At 42.5% G+C, this 16,996-nt stretch overlaps 1 protein-coding gene and 1 long non-coding RNA gene across 2 annotated transcripts; one reads left to right on the forward strand and one right to left on the reverse strand.

Moving 5' to 3' along the window:
• Positions 1-10,392: 10,392 nt before the first annotated feature.
• LOC117126810 lies at positions 10,393-13,456 on the reverse strand. Its single transcript, XM_033275924.1, has 3 exons — positions 13,061-13,456; positions 11,302-12,392; positions 10,393-10,396 (listed from the first exon to the last, which is right to left on the reverse strand). The coding sequence occupies exons 1-3, from the start codon at positions 13,454-13,456 to the stop codon at positions 10,393-10,395; spliced, it is 1,491 nt and encodes a 496-aa protein (XP_033131815.1).
• A 199-nt stretch (positions 13,457-13,655) lies between these two features.
• On the forward strand, positions 13,656-16,311 carry LOC103828492. Its single transcript, XR_625302.3, has 2 exons — positions 13,656-15,223; positions 15,595-16,311. It is a non-coding gene; the product is annotated as an uncharacterized LOC103828492 (long non-coding RNA).
• Positions 16,312-16,996: the final 685 nt, after the last annotated feature.

Here is a 16,996-nt window from a genome sequence, read left to right on the forward strand (position 1 = left end):
CGAACTCAAGGGATATATGAGGAAGAAATTTTTCAGAGAAGTAAGACGCTATCATTGGGATGAACCTTACCTCTATAAGCATTGTTCTGATGGCATATACAGACGATGCGTATCCGAAGCTGAAATTCCAGACATTATTTACCAATGTCACGGAGCTGAGTATGCAGGACATTTCGCTACCTTTAAAACGGTTTCAAAAATTCTCCAAGCAGGATTTTGGTGGTCAACTATTTTTCGCGATGTCCATGCATTTATAACCCAATGTGACAGATGCCAAAGACGTGGAAAAATCAGCAAAAGACACGAAATGAAACAAAAGTTCATTCTTGAAGTTGAAGTCTTTGATTGCTGGGGTATCGATTTTATGGGACCTTTCCCGTCTTCATATGGAAACAAATATATACTAGTCGCTGTAAACTACGTATCCAAATGGGTCGAAGCAATAGCTTCCCCTACCAATGACGCATCTGTGGTTATTAAACTCTTCAAGAGTATAATCTTTCCAAGATTTGGAGTTCCAAGAGTAGTCATTAGTGACGGTGGAACTCATTTCATTAACAAAATCTTTGATAGATTACTTAAAAAGAATGGTGTTCATCATAGAGTAGCTACACTTTACCATCCACAAACTAGTGGACAAGTAGAAGTCTCTAACCGGCAAATTAAGGAAATCTTAGAGAAAACCGTAGGAATCTCCAGAAAAGATTGGTCTAGGAAACTAGATAATGCACTTTGGGCCTACAGGACCGCCTCCAAAACGCCGTTAGGAACAACACCATTCCACCTCCTTTATGGCAAATCATGTCATCTACCAGTCGAACTGGAACATAAAGCAGCTTGGGCTACCAAACTTTTGAACTTTGATATCAAACCGGCTGCAGAAAGGAGACTCATCCAGCTTAACGAGCTTGATGAAATCAGACATTTAGCTTTCAAAAATTCAAAAATCTATAAAGAAATGACTAAAGTCTATCACGATAAAAGATCATATCCCGACACTTCGAGCCAGATGATCAAGTACTCCTTTATAACTCTCGATTGACTTTATTTCCTGGAAAGCTAAAATCTCGTTGGTCTGGACCCTTCACCGTAACGAACGTTCAACCCTCCGGAGCTATCACCTTACAAAATGAGAAAGGCCAGGAATTTACGGGGAATGGCCAACGAGTTAAGCATTATTGGGCAAAACCACCAGCGAAAGTGCCCATGGTGCTGTATGAACCTGATAATTAGTTTAATTAGGAAGTCGAGCTAAACACTTAAAAATTAAGCGCTGAATGGGAGGCAACCCATTTATTTTCTAAAAAAAAAAAAAAAAATTTCATTAATTAAAATTAAGAAATTATATTTACTAGAAATTAATGGTAATTTTTGTATTTCTTAATATTAGCATTATTTAGAAAATTTAGTAATTAGAATCTGTCAATAAAAAGGACATCGATCGACGCGGCATTACTGCCATCGATCGATGCGGGTATATCGACGGTTTTAACATTAACTTCAATCGATATCAACCCACTTCCTCTTCCAAAATCACAAACACAACCGAAAACGAAAACACCCATTTTCTCTCTCGATTCTCGACGGATTTCGTCCGTTCTTCGCCTAAATCCACTCGATTTTTCACTCTGTAACTGTTAAATCCACTCCCGAAATCAACATTCAAGGTATGCACTCGAAATTTTCAATTTTTCGAAAAATTAGGGTTTTCGTTTTGGGTTGTATTAGAACGCTTGATTTAGGGCAATTGAGAGATGTTTTTGTAGTTCATATTGCTTATCTAGAGTTCGGTTTGTGATTTCTATGCATTTAGATTAGTATAAACGCGATTTGGAGTTGAGTTATTTTGCAAGTTTCGCAATTCAACATCTGTCGGTATGAACTTGTTCGCATCGACCGATGCTCTCTTGTCGGATTGTTCCGACACGACAATATGGATCGATGTTCAATAGAACCCATCGATCGATATTACATTATATGCGACAATGCTAACCTTCTTTTCTTCTTGGTTTCAGATGAGCAGCTCAGAGACAAACGCAAGAAACAGAGACTCAGGTCGAAAAGGAGGTTCGACGAGACTAGCAGCTCCTCCAACCCACAGCGTCATCCATGGCCTCGCCCCGAAAACACACCATTCGATGTTCCGGGCTATGCTGATCCTAAGGCAGCAATCCACAGCAACGAGTGCCGTCAGCGTCCTCTGTCCGATGACTGGGATGACTACGACAGCCTCTTCTACAATGCCTGGCTAGGAATCTCTATCGAGCCCACCAAGTTCCTTGACCGACCCATCTTGAAGAAACTCGGGATCGAGGGGGATGTCAAGGACATGATCCCGCAGCTTGGACTCGGTACCATGCCCTCTCGCGCTTACGACCTCTACCCCGATCTCGTCCGCCAATTCATGGCCACTGTCGAGGTCATCTACAGGACTTCAGCTGCGAGAGTAGCGGGAGATGGCACCTTGACCTTCTTCGCCAGAGGGACACGATACAGGATCAGTATCTCCGAGCTCTGCCGCATCTACGCTTTCGATGAGAGCATCGCGTCTTACACGGTCCCACCTTTCTCACACATTGAGGAATTCTGGGAAATCGTCGGCACAGGAGTTTGGGACACGAACAAGGCCGTGCTATCAGACATCCGCCATCCTGCACTTCGCTACTTCCTACGGCTCCTTGCAAACACACTTGTTTGCAAGATGGAGGCCAACAAGGTCAGGATAAAGGAGCTCACACTACTTTTATGTGCAGTGAACAGCGTGGTGGATTTGGTTGAGTTGGACGAGGATGGCGAGGTAAGCCCGCCGAACCTCGGAGCTGTCTTTGCCGCACATTTGATGGAGCTGAAGAAGAAGCCCTTCACCAGCAAGGGCAAGAACAAGAAGGAGACAGTTGGGAGTCTTCTGACCCCGATCTTCCAGTATCTCGGCATCCACCTCGACTCTCGCTCTGCCCACCGCGACCACTCCTTCCTCGACGAGCAGCACTTGATGCACTCGCTATGGCTCGAGGAAGGGAAGCTCTGGCGCCTCAGGATCCGCGACGAGCATCGCCTTCTACCCCTACGAGATAGGAGGATCACTGACTTTGGAAACGACGTGGAGCAGCTTCGATGCATGTCAGACGAGGCATTCCTCCGCAACCCGCGGAACATGTCACGCCGGCCTCCTAGCATTCGCCGTACCAGAGCTTGGGACGCACAGGCACCTCCTCTCCCCGACTTCCCGAACATCCCGGACATCCCTATGCAGGACCAGGGAGACTTTCAGAGGTTCGTGGTGGACGCTCTTCAGGCCATCTGGGCCAAAGTATCTTGTCGGAGCAGGAGAGCCACAGGAGCGCAGGCACCAGCACCAGCAGCTCGCAGGGACCCACTCCCAGAGGACAATGAGGCGACTGACGAGGACACCGACTAGTCCTCCCATTTCTATCGTTCCTCCTCCTATTATGAACTTGTTTATTTATTTTTCGAACTTGTAAGATTTATGTTTTTAAACTTATATTTTATATTTGAGGATGCTTATTATTTCTTATGCTTGATTGTCTAAACAGAGCTAACATTAGGCAAGGAACATCGAGTTTGACTCCAAGCACATGCGAACATATCTGCGCTTCGCCATCAATCGATATGGAGAGGATTACATCGATCGATTCTAAGCGACTAACATCGATCGATATGGAGAGGATTACATCGATCGATGTGTAGTACGGATAGGTACTTCATTTTTACTCTAACATTCTCAAAACATCTGACTTAATTTTACCTACCCTTGGACACTTTGCACCGAGTCGGTGCAATTTAAATCTGGGGGAGGTAGTTACTAACACCATTTTCTCGAGTTTTTGTCAAAAATCTTTTTTTTTTTAATAATATATATATATAATATATTATTTTATCGAGTCAAGAAAGGGATTATGAACTAATGATTTCTACTTGAATGTCTAACCACTTTCTAGCACCATTCTAGATTTTTTGACTGCAGATAATACTATAGATGCTAAAGTGGATCGACCAGTCAACTATGCACACTTGCTAACTTGTTAGAAAGAACCGAAGCTAACCTCCAACACTAACCTGACTTCACTGCTTGTTTTGGGGCTTGGTATACATGGGATCGGATTTTTCAGACAAGTCTGGAAGGTAACGCCTGGGTTAGATTATTTATCACATTTTCTCTCTCTAGATTTCGACCCTAGATTAGTTATAGAGTCTATTAAAAAAAAAATAATAATAATAATAATAAAGTAAGATCTATTGTTTAATTAGGATGAGTCTGAACAGGACTTGGTGGCTAAAACCATTAAGGCTTGATTCATAAAGATTCAAATAAAAGAGTTCGAATCGGGACTTGGAGGCGGCAATCTTCAAGGCTCACTTTCGCAAAGAACTCTTGGATATAGGTCAAAAAGAAGTGAACAGAACTTGGTGGCAACCACCATTAAGTTTTGATTCATGGAAGCATGTCCAATCTTGGTCACTGATCCTGCAATGGAAGCAGACTTTGACCCAAGAGAGAAATTTAGAGAGAGAGAAACTAGGAACTAACTTTTACCTGCAACTCCAGATACTTGTCTGAAATCCTTGCATCCTGTGATCGATACTCCCAAGGTAAAGCCTACACTTTTTACATTAAGAAATGAGGTTGGTTGAGGAGATTCATAATAAGATTAGTTAAGATTGTTGGCTAGATGATTTTGGTTGCTAAGTTAGGATATTGCATAATGTATATCTGTAAGAAGGAACCTTAGATGTGGAATGCAATATTATAGAGGTGATAACTTCAATATTTCAAATCTGTGAGTCCCTGATGTTTTCAACCCTCTTCCAGAGAGATTGTCCATTGGTTTAACTTGAGGACAAGTCAAAAGATAAGTCTGGGGGAGTTGATATACCATGATTTTCACCCGCTTTTATACATGGTATATAAAGGTTTTAAGATGTATTAATCATGTTTTTTAGAGTCTTTCCAAAGCAAATACAGGTTTATTCACCTGATGGAAGGAAATGATACTTTTGGGACATTTTGGAATGCTTTTACGCAAGGAAAATCGATCGACGCTTGAAGAGCAACATCGTTCGATCTTAATCACTTACTATCGATCGACATACATTCTTGTGCATTGATCGATACGCAGTCACACAGATGAAATCGCAAACTAAAAGATTTCATTTCCCAGAAGATCTATTATTTACAACTTAAGTTCCTGGCCGCCTGTTAGGCTATATGTACTAGGGTTTTGTATTATTTCTAGGCAGACACTTGCAAAAGACCTAGTTTGGAAAAGGAGCATTTTTGGCTACCATTAGGAGAGCTTAGGATTGGAGAGATAGATCTGAGACTGCAAAACAGAAAAGATCTTGAACTCCTTTATTTCTATTACTCTATCTATTTGTGTTCTATGTTTCATTTGAGTTTATTTCACACCATCATGACTTTGTCTCTCATGAATATGTCTGAGTAAACCAATTGTTAGATTTAGGTTTCTTACCATGGTTAAAATTATGTACTGCTAATATGACTGTTAAAAAGGTGTTTTGATTGTTCTTTCATTGCTTATGAACTTAATGCTAAAATTGAGATTGATCACCTTCATTTTAGATCTTAGGTTTAATTGAGTTCAACTAACCATTTCTCCTCAATACATGAAACCCATTTGCGTGATCTAACTGACTCAAACGCAACGACAGTTGGTCTGAGAAGGTTAGAGAATAAGTTAAACCCGTTCGCAAAGCTCGCTAGAATAACCGTCGATCGACGCAACTATCGTTCTGTCGATCGATCGTTACAAAGGTGTATCGGTCGATGTACATCAAGTCGCATCGATCAACACTCTCTCGAGATCAAAATACGACAGTTGAGATCCAAGATCTAGTAAAGATAACCTATCCGGTTAAATCAACGTTTAGTTCAAGAACCATTGAACCCTTTAGTCTAAACTAAGTGCATACATTTTATACCTGAGAATTACCTGAATCTAGCTACTTTCCCAATCTTGAAACCACTTCAATTCAATCTATTGAATCACTGTTGTTTTCGATTTATCATTTATTGCTTTTAAAACTATTGAAACCTTTTATTTTATATTCATTTCTAAGTATTTAAGTCTGTGAGTAATCCTAGAGTCTCTGTGGATTCGATCCCTAAGTACTACATCTGAACCTCTTTTGATGAGAGTAACACTCTTTAGGGTAATTTGAGTGATATCAGTGGGATTAGCCCCAAACTATAGATCTGCCTTGTTGTGATATTCATGATAGATTTGTATTCATTGCTTGTTTCAGCCTAGCTAACTAGAACTTTATCATAGGATTGCATATTCAAGCACCCTTGTTATCCCATCCTGAAATATATATATCATATTAGGATTGCTAGAGAGGGCTAACCGCCAATTTAGAATCTTAGTAGGGCATTTCATACTCGCGCATAGGCCTGGCTAGAACCCGTCGATCGATGTCCTCAACTGACAATCGATCGATGTTGGCAAAGGTGTATCGGTCGACGTCTTAATAGACTATCGATCGACACTCTCTTGTGTCTGCATCTAACCGGTGAGACACAAGATCTAGTCTGTTCACCAGTGGTACATGCGACAGCTGATCACTGAGTTAAGCGAATGAGCTCTAATATATCATGCATGCAACAGTTATAATCTCCAACACCTGAATAGTGGCCCTGCATCTAATATCATTTCCAACCTAAGTTACATTTATCATTTACTCGCTTGTTACTATTGTTATTTCATTAAAACATTACAACCTTTAGAATTAATAAACACTAGATTTAATTGTTCCCTAGCTCCTTGTGGATTCGATCCCTAAGTACTACATCTGAACCTCTTTTGATGAGAGTAACACTCCTTAGGGTAATTTGAGTGGTATCAAATTTGGCGCCGTTACCGGGAAGCTTTGATCGCCATTAGATTTAGTTTTATTAATTCTTATTATTTTCTTTACCCCCTTTTCTAATAATCTTTCTTTTTCTTGTCTTTTCAGGTGCATGCCCAGCGGTACCAGAAGCAACAAGGAGAAAGACGATCCTGCTCATTTGGAACGCACCATCCGTAGAGGTCAACGTTCCACATCGCTCGACGCAACCACTTCGTCGTCGATCGATACGCTCAATCAAGCGTCGACCGACACCAGACCATCATCGTCGATCAATCCCAATTGTTTGACAACGGTCGATACTACACCGCGTACGTCGATCGATACTGTGTCGTCAAAAATGGTAAACATTATTATTCTAACTCAGGATGAGAACGGAAACCTGTATGACCAGGCCGGTCATCTGCGTAATGCAACAGGTCAGAAAATAGATGCTCAGAGAACTGTAATCCCTGATGCTGATGCTACAGGAGCTGCTCAACCTGTAGATGAGGACGCTCGATCGAAACCACTGGCCGACTACAATCGCCCAGATGAGTACTATTCCAACAGATCAGCTATTCGACTTCCGGAGATCCAGAAGCAGAATTTCGAGCTAAAGCCTCAATACTACACTCTCGTGTCGCAGATACCCTATTCTGGGTTACCGCACGAGCATCCTATGGACCATTTAGAACGGTTCGAGGATCTAATCGCGGCCATTCAAATGGAAGGAGTCCTCGAAGAATACCTGCTGTGCAAGCTCTTCAAATACACGCTGAATGGAGAAGCGATGCACTGGCTTAGGCTGCAACCCACATGATCTTTAACATCCTGGAGCGACATCAAGAATGCTTTCTTACGAAACTTCTTAGATGAGGCGCGCGCTGAAGAACTTTGGAACAAAATTTCCACATTCTCGCAGAAGGCTGGAGAGTCTTTCAAAGACGTGTGGATTAGATTTAGGTTCTTCCAGCGAGACTGTCTATACCACGGATTTAATGAAGTGCAGCTGCTAAGCACTTTCTTCCGAGGTCTCGCCTTACAGTATCAAATGGCCCTTGATACGGCGAGTGAAGGAAACTTCACTACTCGGAATCCGTTGGAAGCTGTGAGACTTATCGAAAACCTTGCTAACAGCAGCAGCACCAAAAACACTGACTCTGAACGGAAGAAGTATGTAGCCTCTATTGGGAAGGAACAGATGGACGAAGTAAGAGCTAAGTTAGATGTGGTTCACGAGCTTCTTAGGAAGCAAGTCTGTTCAGCTGAAGGAGAAGTAGCAGATACAGAAGGAGAAGAAGATGTGAACTACATCGGAGGTACCGGATTCCCAAAATTTGGAAACCAGGGCGGAAACAGAAATTTCTTTGGAAATGGCCAAAGAAGTAACCAAAATTCACAATTTCAAAAACCCTTCAACAACAGCAAGAGCTACTCGAACTCTTACTACCAAAATCCACCACCCCAGACTCAGGAAAGCAAGATCGAAGAGATGCTTGATCGAGTACTGTTGGGACAACAACAAATCACTGTGGATTTCAACGGTAAGATAAACTCTGCCTACAACAATCTGAACACCAAAATCGAGACCTTAGGGACTCAGGTGAGAAAAACTTGAAACCCAAGTAATTCAGACGGGCAAGACTATAAAGAGGCAAGAAGCTTTCGCTAGAGAGGCAGGAGCCGACAAAGGAAAACACCACGTAAATGCCATCATAGATGATGATTTCTGGCAAGTGGTGAGAAATGAAAAGCTTGAGGAAGGAGATTTCAAAATCGAAAGCTCCATGAGTCTTGGTGAATCCCAATGGTGTCGACCGATGTCGATGAACTCGCATCGATCGACAGACCATGATGAAGATCGATGGACGGATTACTCCAGTCATCGATTGACGTCGTCTGCCAATTCGACTGAATGCAATGCGGTTCGAATTCTAACTCATGAAGAATTCGCAGCTAAGCATCCTCACCCACCCTCCCCTTTCTATGAAAAAATCGATCGATCGGTTGAGCCAACCATCGATCGACAGAGTGAGTCCGACGTCGATCGTCACAACACACCTCCCATCGATCGACAGGCACCTCTGACATACCGAGTGCGGTTACCCTCAATCGATAATGATTACATCAATGAACTCAGACCACCACCTAAACCATTAGCAAACCCACCCGAACCAAAACCCAACCCTTTAAATAATTCACCAGAATCTGTTCAAGAAGAACACGAATCTGAAGGGAGAAGGTTAAGGAAAAGAAAGGAGAAGATTCCTAAAAACCTTAAGAGGGAAGCTAACGATAAGGAGATGGATGGTTTCATTAAACGAGTCCTCAGAATCCCAATCGAAAAACCTTTTGATGAAGCTTACTTCACACACCGGTTGTGGATGTTCTTCAGAGAAACAAAGGTAACTGAGGAGGACATTAGGAGAATGTTTCATCAAGTCAGAGAGAAGATGAAACACAGGATCACATTGACGAAGAAGAGTGTTCCTGGGAAGTTTGCAATACCATGCGTAGTCAAGGGTGTTGAATTTCCCCATTCAATGTGTGACACAGGAGCATCAGTTAGTCCTAGGATCATGGCAAACCAGCTTGGTTTGACCATCGAACCCTCAACAGAATCCTTCACCTTCGTGGATCTTTCAGAGAAACGATCAGGAGGCATCATAAGAGATCTGGAGGTACAGATTGGTAATGCCCTTGTCCCTGTAGATTTTCATGTCTTAGACATCGAGCTTAACTGGAACTCTTCACTTCTGCTTGGAAGATCTTTCCTAGCAACAGTAGGAGCTGTATGTGACATGAACAAAAACAAATTGTGTCTAACGCTCATAGACCCAAATATCCACTACGACCCCATCCGACCTAAGAGAAAGGTCATTAATTCTGTGGATTATGGGAAAGAACTCGGCTTCATTGGCGCATGCCATTGGAGCAGAGTATGAATCGGAGTATGAGACAGAGTACTCGGAATCGATCGACACCCCAACATTTCCATCGATCGATTCCAATGTGTCAATGGTGACCGATGACCACAACAACACGTCACTCGACGTAATGCACCCACTTGACCATTTCGCTTCACCAAATCATTGTTACCAACATTTTGCCTTCCAACCTCCAACCATGAGAGGACATGATGATTATTCCATAGGCAGTTGGGCAGACAGTGGTTTCCATGAAAGTTTTGCAGTTGACACTGTAATTACTTCACCTAATGAGGAACATACCGAGGAATACGATGAGGATTACTGGAAAGAACGTGCAATAGAAATGTCTTTGCAGGATGAAAGACTTGAAACACATAAGTTCACCAACACGTTTCCAACATCGTTCGACGCTGTGCACTCCACATCGGTCGATACCCACCCTCGTCCAGCAAAACAACCGCTCACATCGATCGACACCCACAAAGGAACATTGATCGATATTCGCGCCGCAGCGAAAATCCAGGAGCAGGAGAATATTCCCTTCCCAACTAGGTTTATAGATACCTATATAAATCGTTTTGCACCTCCGAAATCACCTACAGACATCAGAGCAAACACACAAGCAAATACGATGAACACTCTTCCTTCTACATCAACAGAAAAATCCACGAAGAGCAATCATCTCAAGAACACAACTTCTGCAGAAATTACTCTGCCATCGATTGATGTAACTGTATCTACATCGATCGATAATACTCTAAACCCTAATCTTTCTATTTCTAAATTGAATGATTATGCAAACATTGATTAGCCTCAAACTATAGATCTGCCTTGTTGTGATATTCATGATAGATTTGTATTCATTGCTTGTTTTAGCCTAGCTAACTAGAACTTGATCATAGGATTGCATATTCAAGCACCCTTGTTATCCCATCCTGAAATATATCTATCATATTAGGATTGCTAGAGAGGGCTAACCGCCAATTTAGAATCTTAGTAGGGCGTTTCATACTCACGCATAGGCCTGGCTAGAACCCGTCGATCGATGTCCTCAACTGACAATCGATCGATGTTGGCAAAGGTGTATCGGTCGACGTCTTAATAGACTATCGATCGACACTCTCTTGTGTCTGCATCTAACCGGTGAGACACAAGATCTAGTCTGTTAACCAGTGGTACATGCGACAGCTGATCACTGAGTTAAGCGAATGAGCTCTAATATATCATGCATGCAACAGTTAGGCATCTATAGGAATTATAATCTCCAACACCTGAATAGTGGCCCTGCATCTAATATCATTTCCAACCTAAGTTACATTTATCATTTACTCGCTTGTTACTATTGTTATTTCATTAAAACATTACAACCTTTAGAATTAATAAACACTAGATTTAATTGTTCTCTAGCTCCTTGTGGATTTGATCCCTAAGTACTACATCTGAACCTCTTTTGATGAGAGTAACACTCCTTAGGGTAATTTGAGTGGTATCAATCAGCGACTGCATTTCGTCGGAGAGATAGGCGCCAATGCGCACGACCTTTGATACGTCAGCCTCGTCGATGGGTACCTCGCGGATTTCTTCCTTTTGAGGATAGATCTTATGGATTGGTTTGTTGACTGCGCTAACGAGGGAGATGGACTGTTGTAATTTGACTGCAGCGATAAGCAGTTCTCTCGCAGCCCGTTGGTCCCCACGGATTGTCCGTATTGTGCCGTCTTTTCCAGGAAACTTAACGCACTGATGATAAGTGGAGGGAATGACCTTCATGGAGTGTAACCAGGGTGTACCGAGGATGGCATTGTAAGGTGCCTTAGCCCGAATGACAGAGAACTTAACTGTGCGGGTTATGTCACCTGTGTAAACTGGGAGACGTATCGTTCCAATCATCTGCTCCGAGGAGCCGTTCAATCCCGTGAGAGTGCGTGAAGAGGGCTTCATGTCGCGTAGGTCGATCCCCATTTTGTCGAGCGTATCTCGAAAGATAAGGTCGACTGAACTGCCAGTGTCGACGAGAACCTTTGTAACCTGGCATTCACCAATTCCAATATCAATGAGGAGCGGATCTTTATGCAGCATACTAACACCGTCAGTGTCGGCTGCCAAGAAAGAGATTCGGTGGTCGGCTTCTACTTGTGAAGGCCACTTTTGGGCAGTGACGGCTTGTCGTCTGTAATCCTTAACTGCTCTCACCGAGTCCCCGTAGGGAGGTAAACCACCCATTATGACGTTAAGGTGCGAGGTGTTCGTAGCCTTTAACAACTCTCGTTGCGCTTGACATTTCGCTTCGAGGCACGGTCGCAAATCTTGTTGCTTGGGCTGACTAAGCTTAACGCGTAAGTCTTCCACTTTGGAGTTTATTTGTTCACGTAGATCTGCGGGTAGGGATTGAGAACTTGCGGGCGTTCCGTTCTGGGCGGTCTTCTTTGCTTTGGATTCGTCAAGAGATGTCCGAAGGTCCGTCCTGCTTTCGTTCACCGTTGCGGCCTTCCGCTTCAGAATGGTACACAGATCCTTGGAACTCGTTTTCCTATCCAATTTTTCACGCAGATCTCGTTGCCGCGATGGAGTTTCATCATCCGAGGAGTCAGCCTGCTGAGAGAGGATCACTTCCACTCGCCGTCAGTTTTTAGGTGGTTCTTCATCAGTTGATTCACATTCGAGGTTGAGATTGTTTATTGTGGGTCTCTCGGGGCTGGCTCTTTCTTCTTTCTGAGGAGCTTTTACTTGAGACTTCTGAATCTTCTTCTCTTTTTTTTGCTCCAGCTCTTATTGTTTTTCGGCTTCGGTGGAGAGTCGATCTCGATTTTACCGCTTTCGATGGATTTGAGGAAATGCCCGTATAAGACTTTGCAATCCTTCGTATCATGTGATTTGACCTCATGATAGGAACACCATTTACTCGGCTCGACGGCATTTGAACTTGCTGGTTCGGGGGAACTAGACTTTTGCTGACTGGTATCCCGATCCCAATGATTCCACCCCTTCTCTCGCACTACTATGGCAGAGCCTGATGGTTCGCTGTCGTCTATAGCGTTCATATAACCTTTCTTATGGTTAGGCTTGTGCCACCTGTCGAATGTTGGCGCGGTTCGTGACGAGCGTCGTTTGTCCGAGCAGGAGTCTGTTTCCCCGCTGCTTTTTTGGCCGCCTTAGACTTGGTATCCTCCTCCATCCGAATGGTTATTGGATCGAGTGATGGCATCTGGTACTGACCTCGTCGGGTGTCAGTAAAGATCAGCCCGAAATGGTGATTTAACATGGAGGGTGTTCATCAACGACTCCACGGCTATATGGTCTGGTACGTCGACTTTTGAGACAATGGATTTGAACTTTTCCATAAAATCTCTCAAGCTCTGTCCGTTTGCATGGTTGAGGTTCCAGAGATCCGTGGCGGTGGCTTCTTGTCGAGTGAACATGATGTAATTTTTGAGGAAGGCCGTCGAGAGGTCGTGGAAACTATCAACAGAGTTCTCTTGAAGACCGGTGAACCAGTTAAGAGCGATGCCTTCTAGGGTTTCGACGAAATGTTGACAAAAGCCGGCGTCTTTTTCCTCATCAGAGAGGTTCGCGCGTCGCATCGCAATATTAAAGGATGTGACGTGAGCAGAAGGGTCAGATACAACGTCGAAGGTTGGAAGACGGAGCTTTTCCATCTTTCGGAGGCGGACCTTCGTTATCTTCTCGGTGAACGGCGTCCGGAGAGATTCTGCTAGGACTCGCTCGATCTGAGGAGCGGACGTGGTGACATGATGAATCTTGGAGTTTTTATCCAGCACCGATTGTTTCAGCGCGGCGAGCTCATTTATCGTCTGCGCATCAAGACCTACAGGGGTTTGGGCCACGTCGTCATCGGCGACATCTTGGTTGGCAGTCTGCGTTGGTGCTGCTCCAGTCGCTCTCTCTGGGCTAAACAGATGTCTTCGGTACTGTCCCGTCGACGCTTCCACGTTCGCAGCGAGGGGGGCTAAGATCTTTGCGAGCGCCGCGATTTGGTCGGTCCTCACTTTCTGGGCCGCGTCTTGCTGCGCAAGGCGCGCCATGATAGTTTCTATTGAAGCAGGTTGGAGTGGTGTCGGAGTCACAGGGAAGGACGCCGGTGTTACTTCGGCAGCTTCACGCTCTTCTTCAGGGGAAGAGCCGACGTTACTCGTCGTCATCTTGTCGACGTTACTTTGCTAGATGCCCCACGATGGGCGCCAACTGTTTGATCGGGAAACGGTACGAAACGAGAGAACGTTCAATTTTAGAAGTGGATTTAAGAAAAGATGTCTTATTAATGGTCGGGAGAGTGTTTCGTCAGTTACAAGAAAAGGAAATGCGTGAAAGGAAAAGTACCGGAGCCTGAAAGGCTTTGCCAGAGAGATACAACAAGACGAGACAACAAAGGTAAAAACCTTAATCTAGCCGCCAAGTGTGTGTCAATGATTTCGAATCCCCTTTACGTTGTCTTTCCTCTCCTTTTTATAGCTGACCTCATGCTCTCCCGTGACCTAGTTCGCATCGTCTTCGTGGGCTTCTAACTCACTGGACCGAGAAACCCACGCTTTCTCTGTAGAATCGTTTCCTCAGGATTCGACCCTTCGAGGCTCCGCGCCGAGCCGTTGTTTCGCTTTATGTGGGCTGGACCGTCTATTTTTCGGGCCTTGAGGGATTATAGAATTTACTCTCTACAGAAACTAACTGATTTCTTTACTTCCACAAACTAACTAGGCAATAAAAAAAAAGTAATTCAAAAACTATTTCTTATTTAATTGAAAAGTCACATATTCCCTATATTCTCTCTCCAATATCGATTTGGATCTCAGATTTACTTTCTCAAATTTTCTATGTGATTTGTCGAAGAAAACCATGAACCCAGAGTTATCAAGCTGGTTTTGATTCTGTGATTTCCTCTCCACGTCTTTATTCATCGTTCTCCACTTTCCGATAATTCTCATCTACCCTTTTACTCTCTTTAATGAACCATGACGAAATCGAAGCTAAAGAAGAAAGGCAAGACTACTGAGGAACCAACCCCATCGCAAACCAATATCGGAATCGAGAAACCATGGCAAAACCGAAGTCAAAGAAGCTCAATAGTCAACCTTTGAGATTTTGTGGACGGAAGAGATGGCAGAGCTCCGATGTGGAGAAGACGACACGACGGCGACCAGGTCCGAGCTCCGTTGTGGAGAGGACGACGGGATGGCGAGAAGGTCCGAGCTACGGTGTGGAGAGGACGCGAAGACGAGCAGATCCGAGCTCCATTGATTATTTTGCTCATTGTTTTGTGCAACGATTGCTGCGGTCATGGCGGATGCTGCGGAGATTCAAATTCTCGTCGATTACTGGTATTTGACACCGGCACAACTTTCAGTTCTCAAGAAGTGGAAGCGGTGATGGCGGATGCGGCGGAGCTGCAAGAGCAATCATCTATACATGTATGTTGTTCATTCTTATTTTCTTAACTCTGCTTTACGTTTTTTTTTTCTAACTCTGTCTTGTCTTCTGGGTTAACTTTAGAATTTGATGAATGCATTTTTAAGAGAAGTCATTCTGGTTAAATTTACTTATATAGTTTTGTCAGGACACATTCGGTATATGCTTTGAACACTTGCTATTCCATCTGTTCTCAGGTCGTTTTATTTTAGTCTCTAAGATGGGTCCAGGATGCTTTGGTTGTTGTTGTGTCATTACCATTACAGCTTCTGTCTCTCACTCTGTTTCATCTTCGCTTATTGCATAACATAGTGATATGAAGCAGCCTCTTTAAATGCTAATCTCTTACCTCAACCTTCACATATGCTACCAGATTTGCCTTTTGGTCCACCAGGAACACGCACTCCTCCTATACTCATGACATCTCTACCTGCCTTTTCTGGTTCCAGCCCTTCCTCTACAACTCCAATACCCGGTTTTTCTGTAGGTCCTACTCAAATAAATCATGGTATTCATCCGCACATGTAACCTCCTTATCATTCTCTGCCAACAGTTCATGTAATGCTTCAGACATTAGTAAACTATGTTGCACTGAATTATAATAGTGGAGACACATTCATATGTTTTTTTTTAACACCTACCAATTCATATGGCTAATAGTTAGTTGTTTGCATAATTGTCTCATAACACAAATTACTAACAAAAATAACCGTATGTTCAATGTCTATTATTATCTATTCATGTGTCCATGTCCACGCCTATTAGTTTACAAATAGCCATCCACAAATATTCATACACATATTCAAACGAACATGTTCATGTCTTTTCCTTTCGCATGATAGAGTAAGAAAAAAAGTACATTAAAGTGACGAAGTCTATAAAGGCGTCTACAAAGGGAAAGGCGTCGGTACGGAGTCACTGTCAGCTGTGGATATAGACTATATTATAAGGAACGGAGTCTTAAACTATTGACCGAGACTACACTGAGGAACAAGGAAGCCTGACTGAGCAACCGTCTATGTATATTATTGATTATAACTTGTCCACAAAAACAATATTCATGAGATACTATCTATGAATTTTTTTCACATTTTTTGTCCATGTCAACATCTTTTTACGTCTAAACTTTTATCATTCATGTCCACATATTCTTTTGTATAAATGTTAAAATCTAAAAAATATATATAGAAAATGGATGTTAAAATAAAGAGAAATTTTTTATAGTTTATTGTAATAATTATATTTTCTTTTTATATCTTATAATTTGAAAAGAAGCTACTGAAACATGGAGTTGAATGAATAGTTGTAGAACAAAAAAACTAACTACATAAAATAAAAATAATATATCTTCTCCTATTTAACGGCCACAAAATAACACATCTTTATATACACCTAAAAATAAACATGGTTATTATAAAGAAAAGAAAAAATTACATCCAGAGACAGTTTTATGTTTTTATTAACACAATATGTCAGTTTGTTTTACCAAGACACTTTTCTCTCACTTCTTTCATGATTCTTAACTAAATCAGTTACTCACTAGTTAAATCATAACCAGTTTTGCTTTTTTCACTCTTTTTCTTTCTCATATCTTATTTTCTAATAGCTAAATCTAAAAAAATAAATTTCACTCTCTTCTTTCTCGTATCTTATTTTCTTATACCTCAATTTTTTTCCAAATATTTTTTTGACTTATACATCATAAGCACTCCTCCACGATTGAAAATTGTAACCTTAATCATCTTTGTCTTCATCTGTGAACAACCGCTATTTCT

The sequence above is a fragment of the Brassica rapa genome, chromosome A07 (assembly GCF_000309985.2).
Source record: "Brassica rapa cultivar Chiifu-401-42 chromosome A07, CAAS_Brap_v3.01, whole genome shotgun sequence".
Taxonomy (NCBI): Eukaryota; Viridiplantae; Streptophyta; class Magnoliopsida; order Brassicales; family Brassicaceae; genus Brassica; species Brassica rapa.

Excerpts from the sequence above, each read along its gene's own strand:
- LOC117126810 (XM_033275924.1), bottom strand. The coding sequence starts at position 13,456 with ATGGAAAAGCTCCGTCTTCCAACCTTCGACGTTGTATCTGACCCTTCT. Across the intron at positions 12,393-13,060 it reads CGTTGATGAACACCCTCCAT|GCTGACTCCTCGGATGATGA; the intron begins GTTAAATCACCA and ends CTCTCTCAGCAG.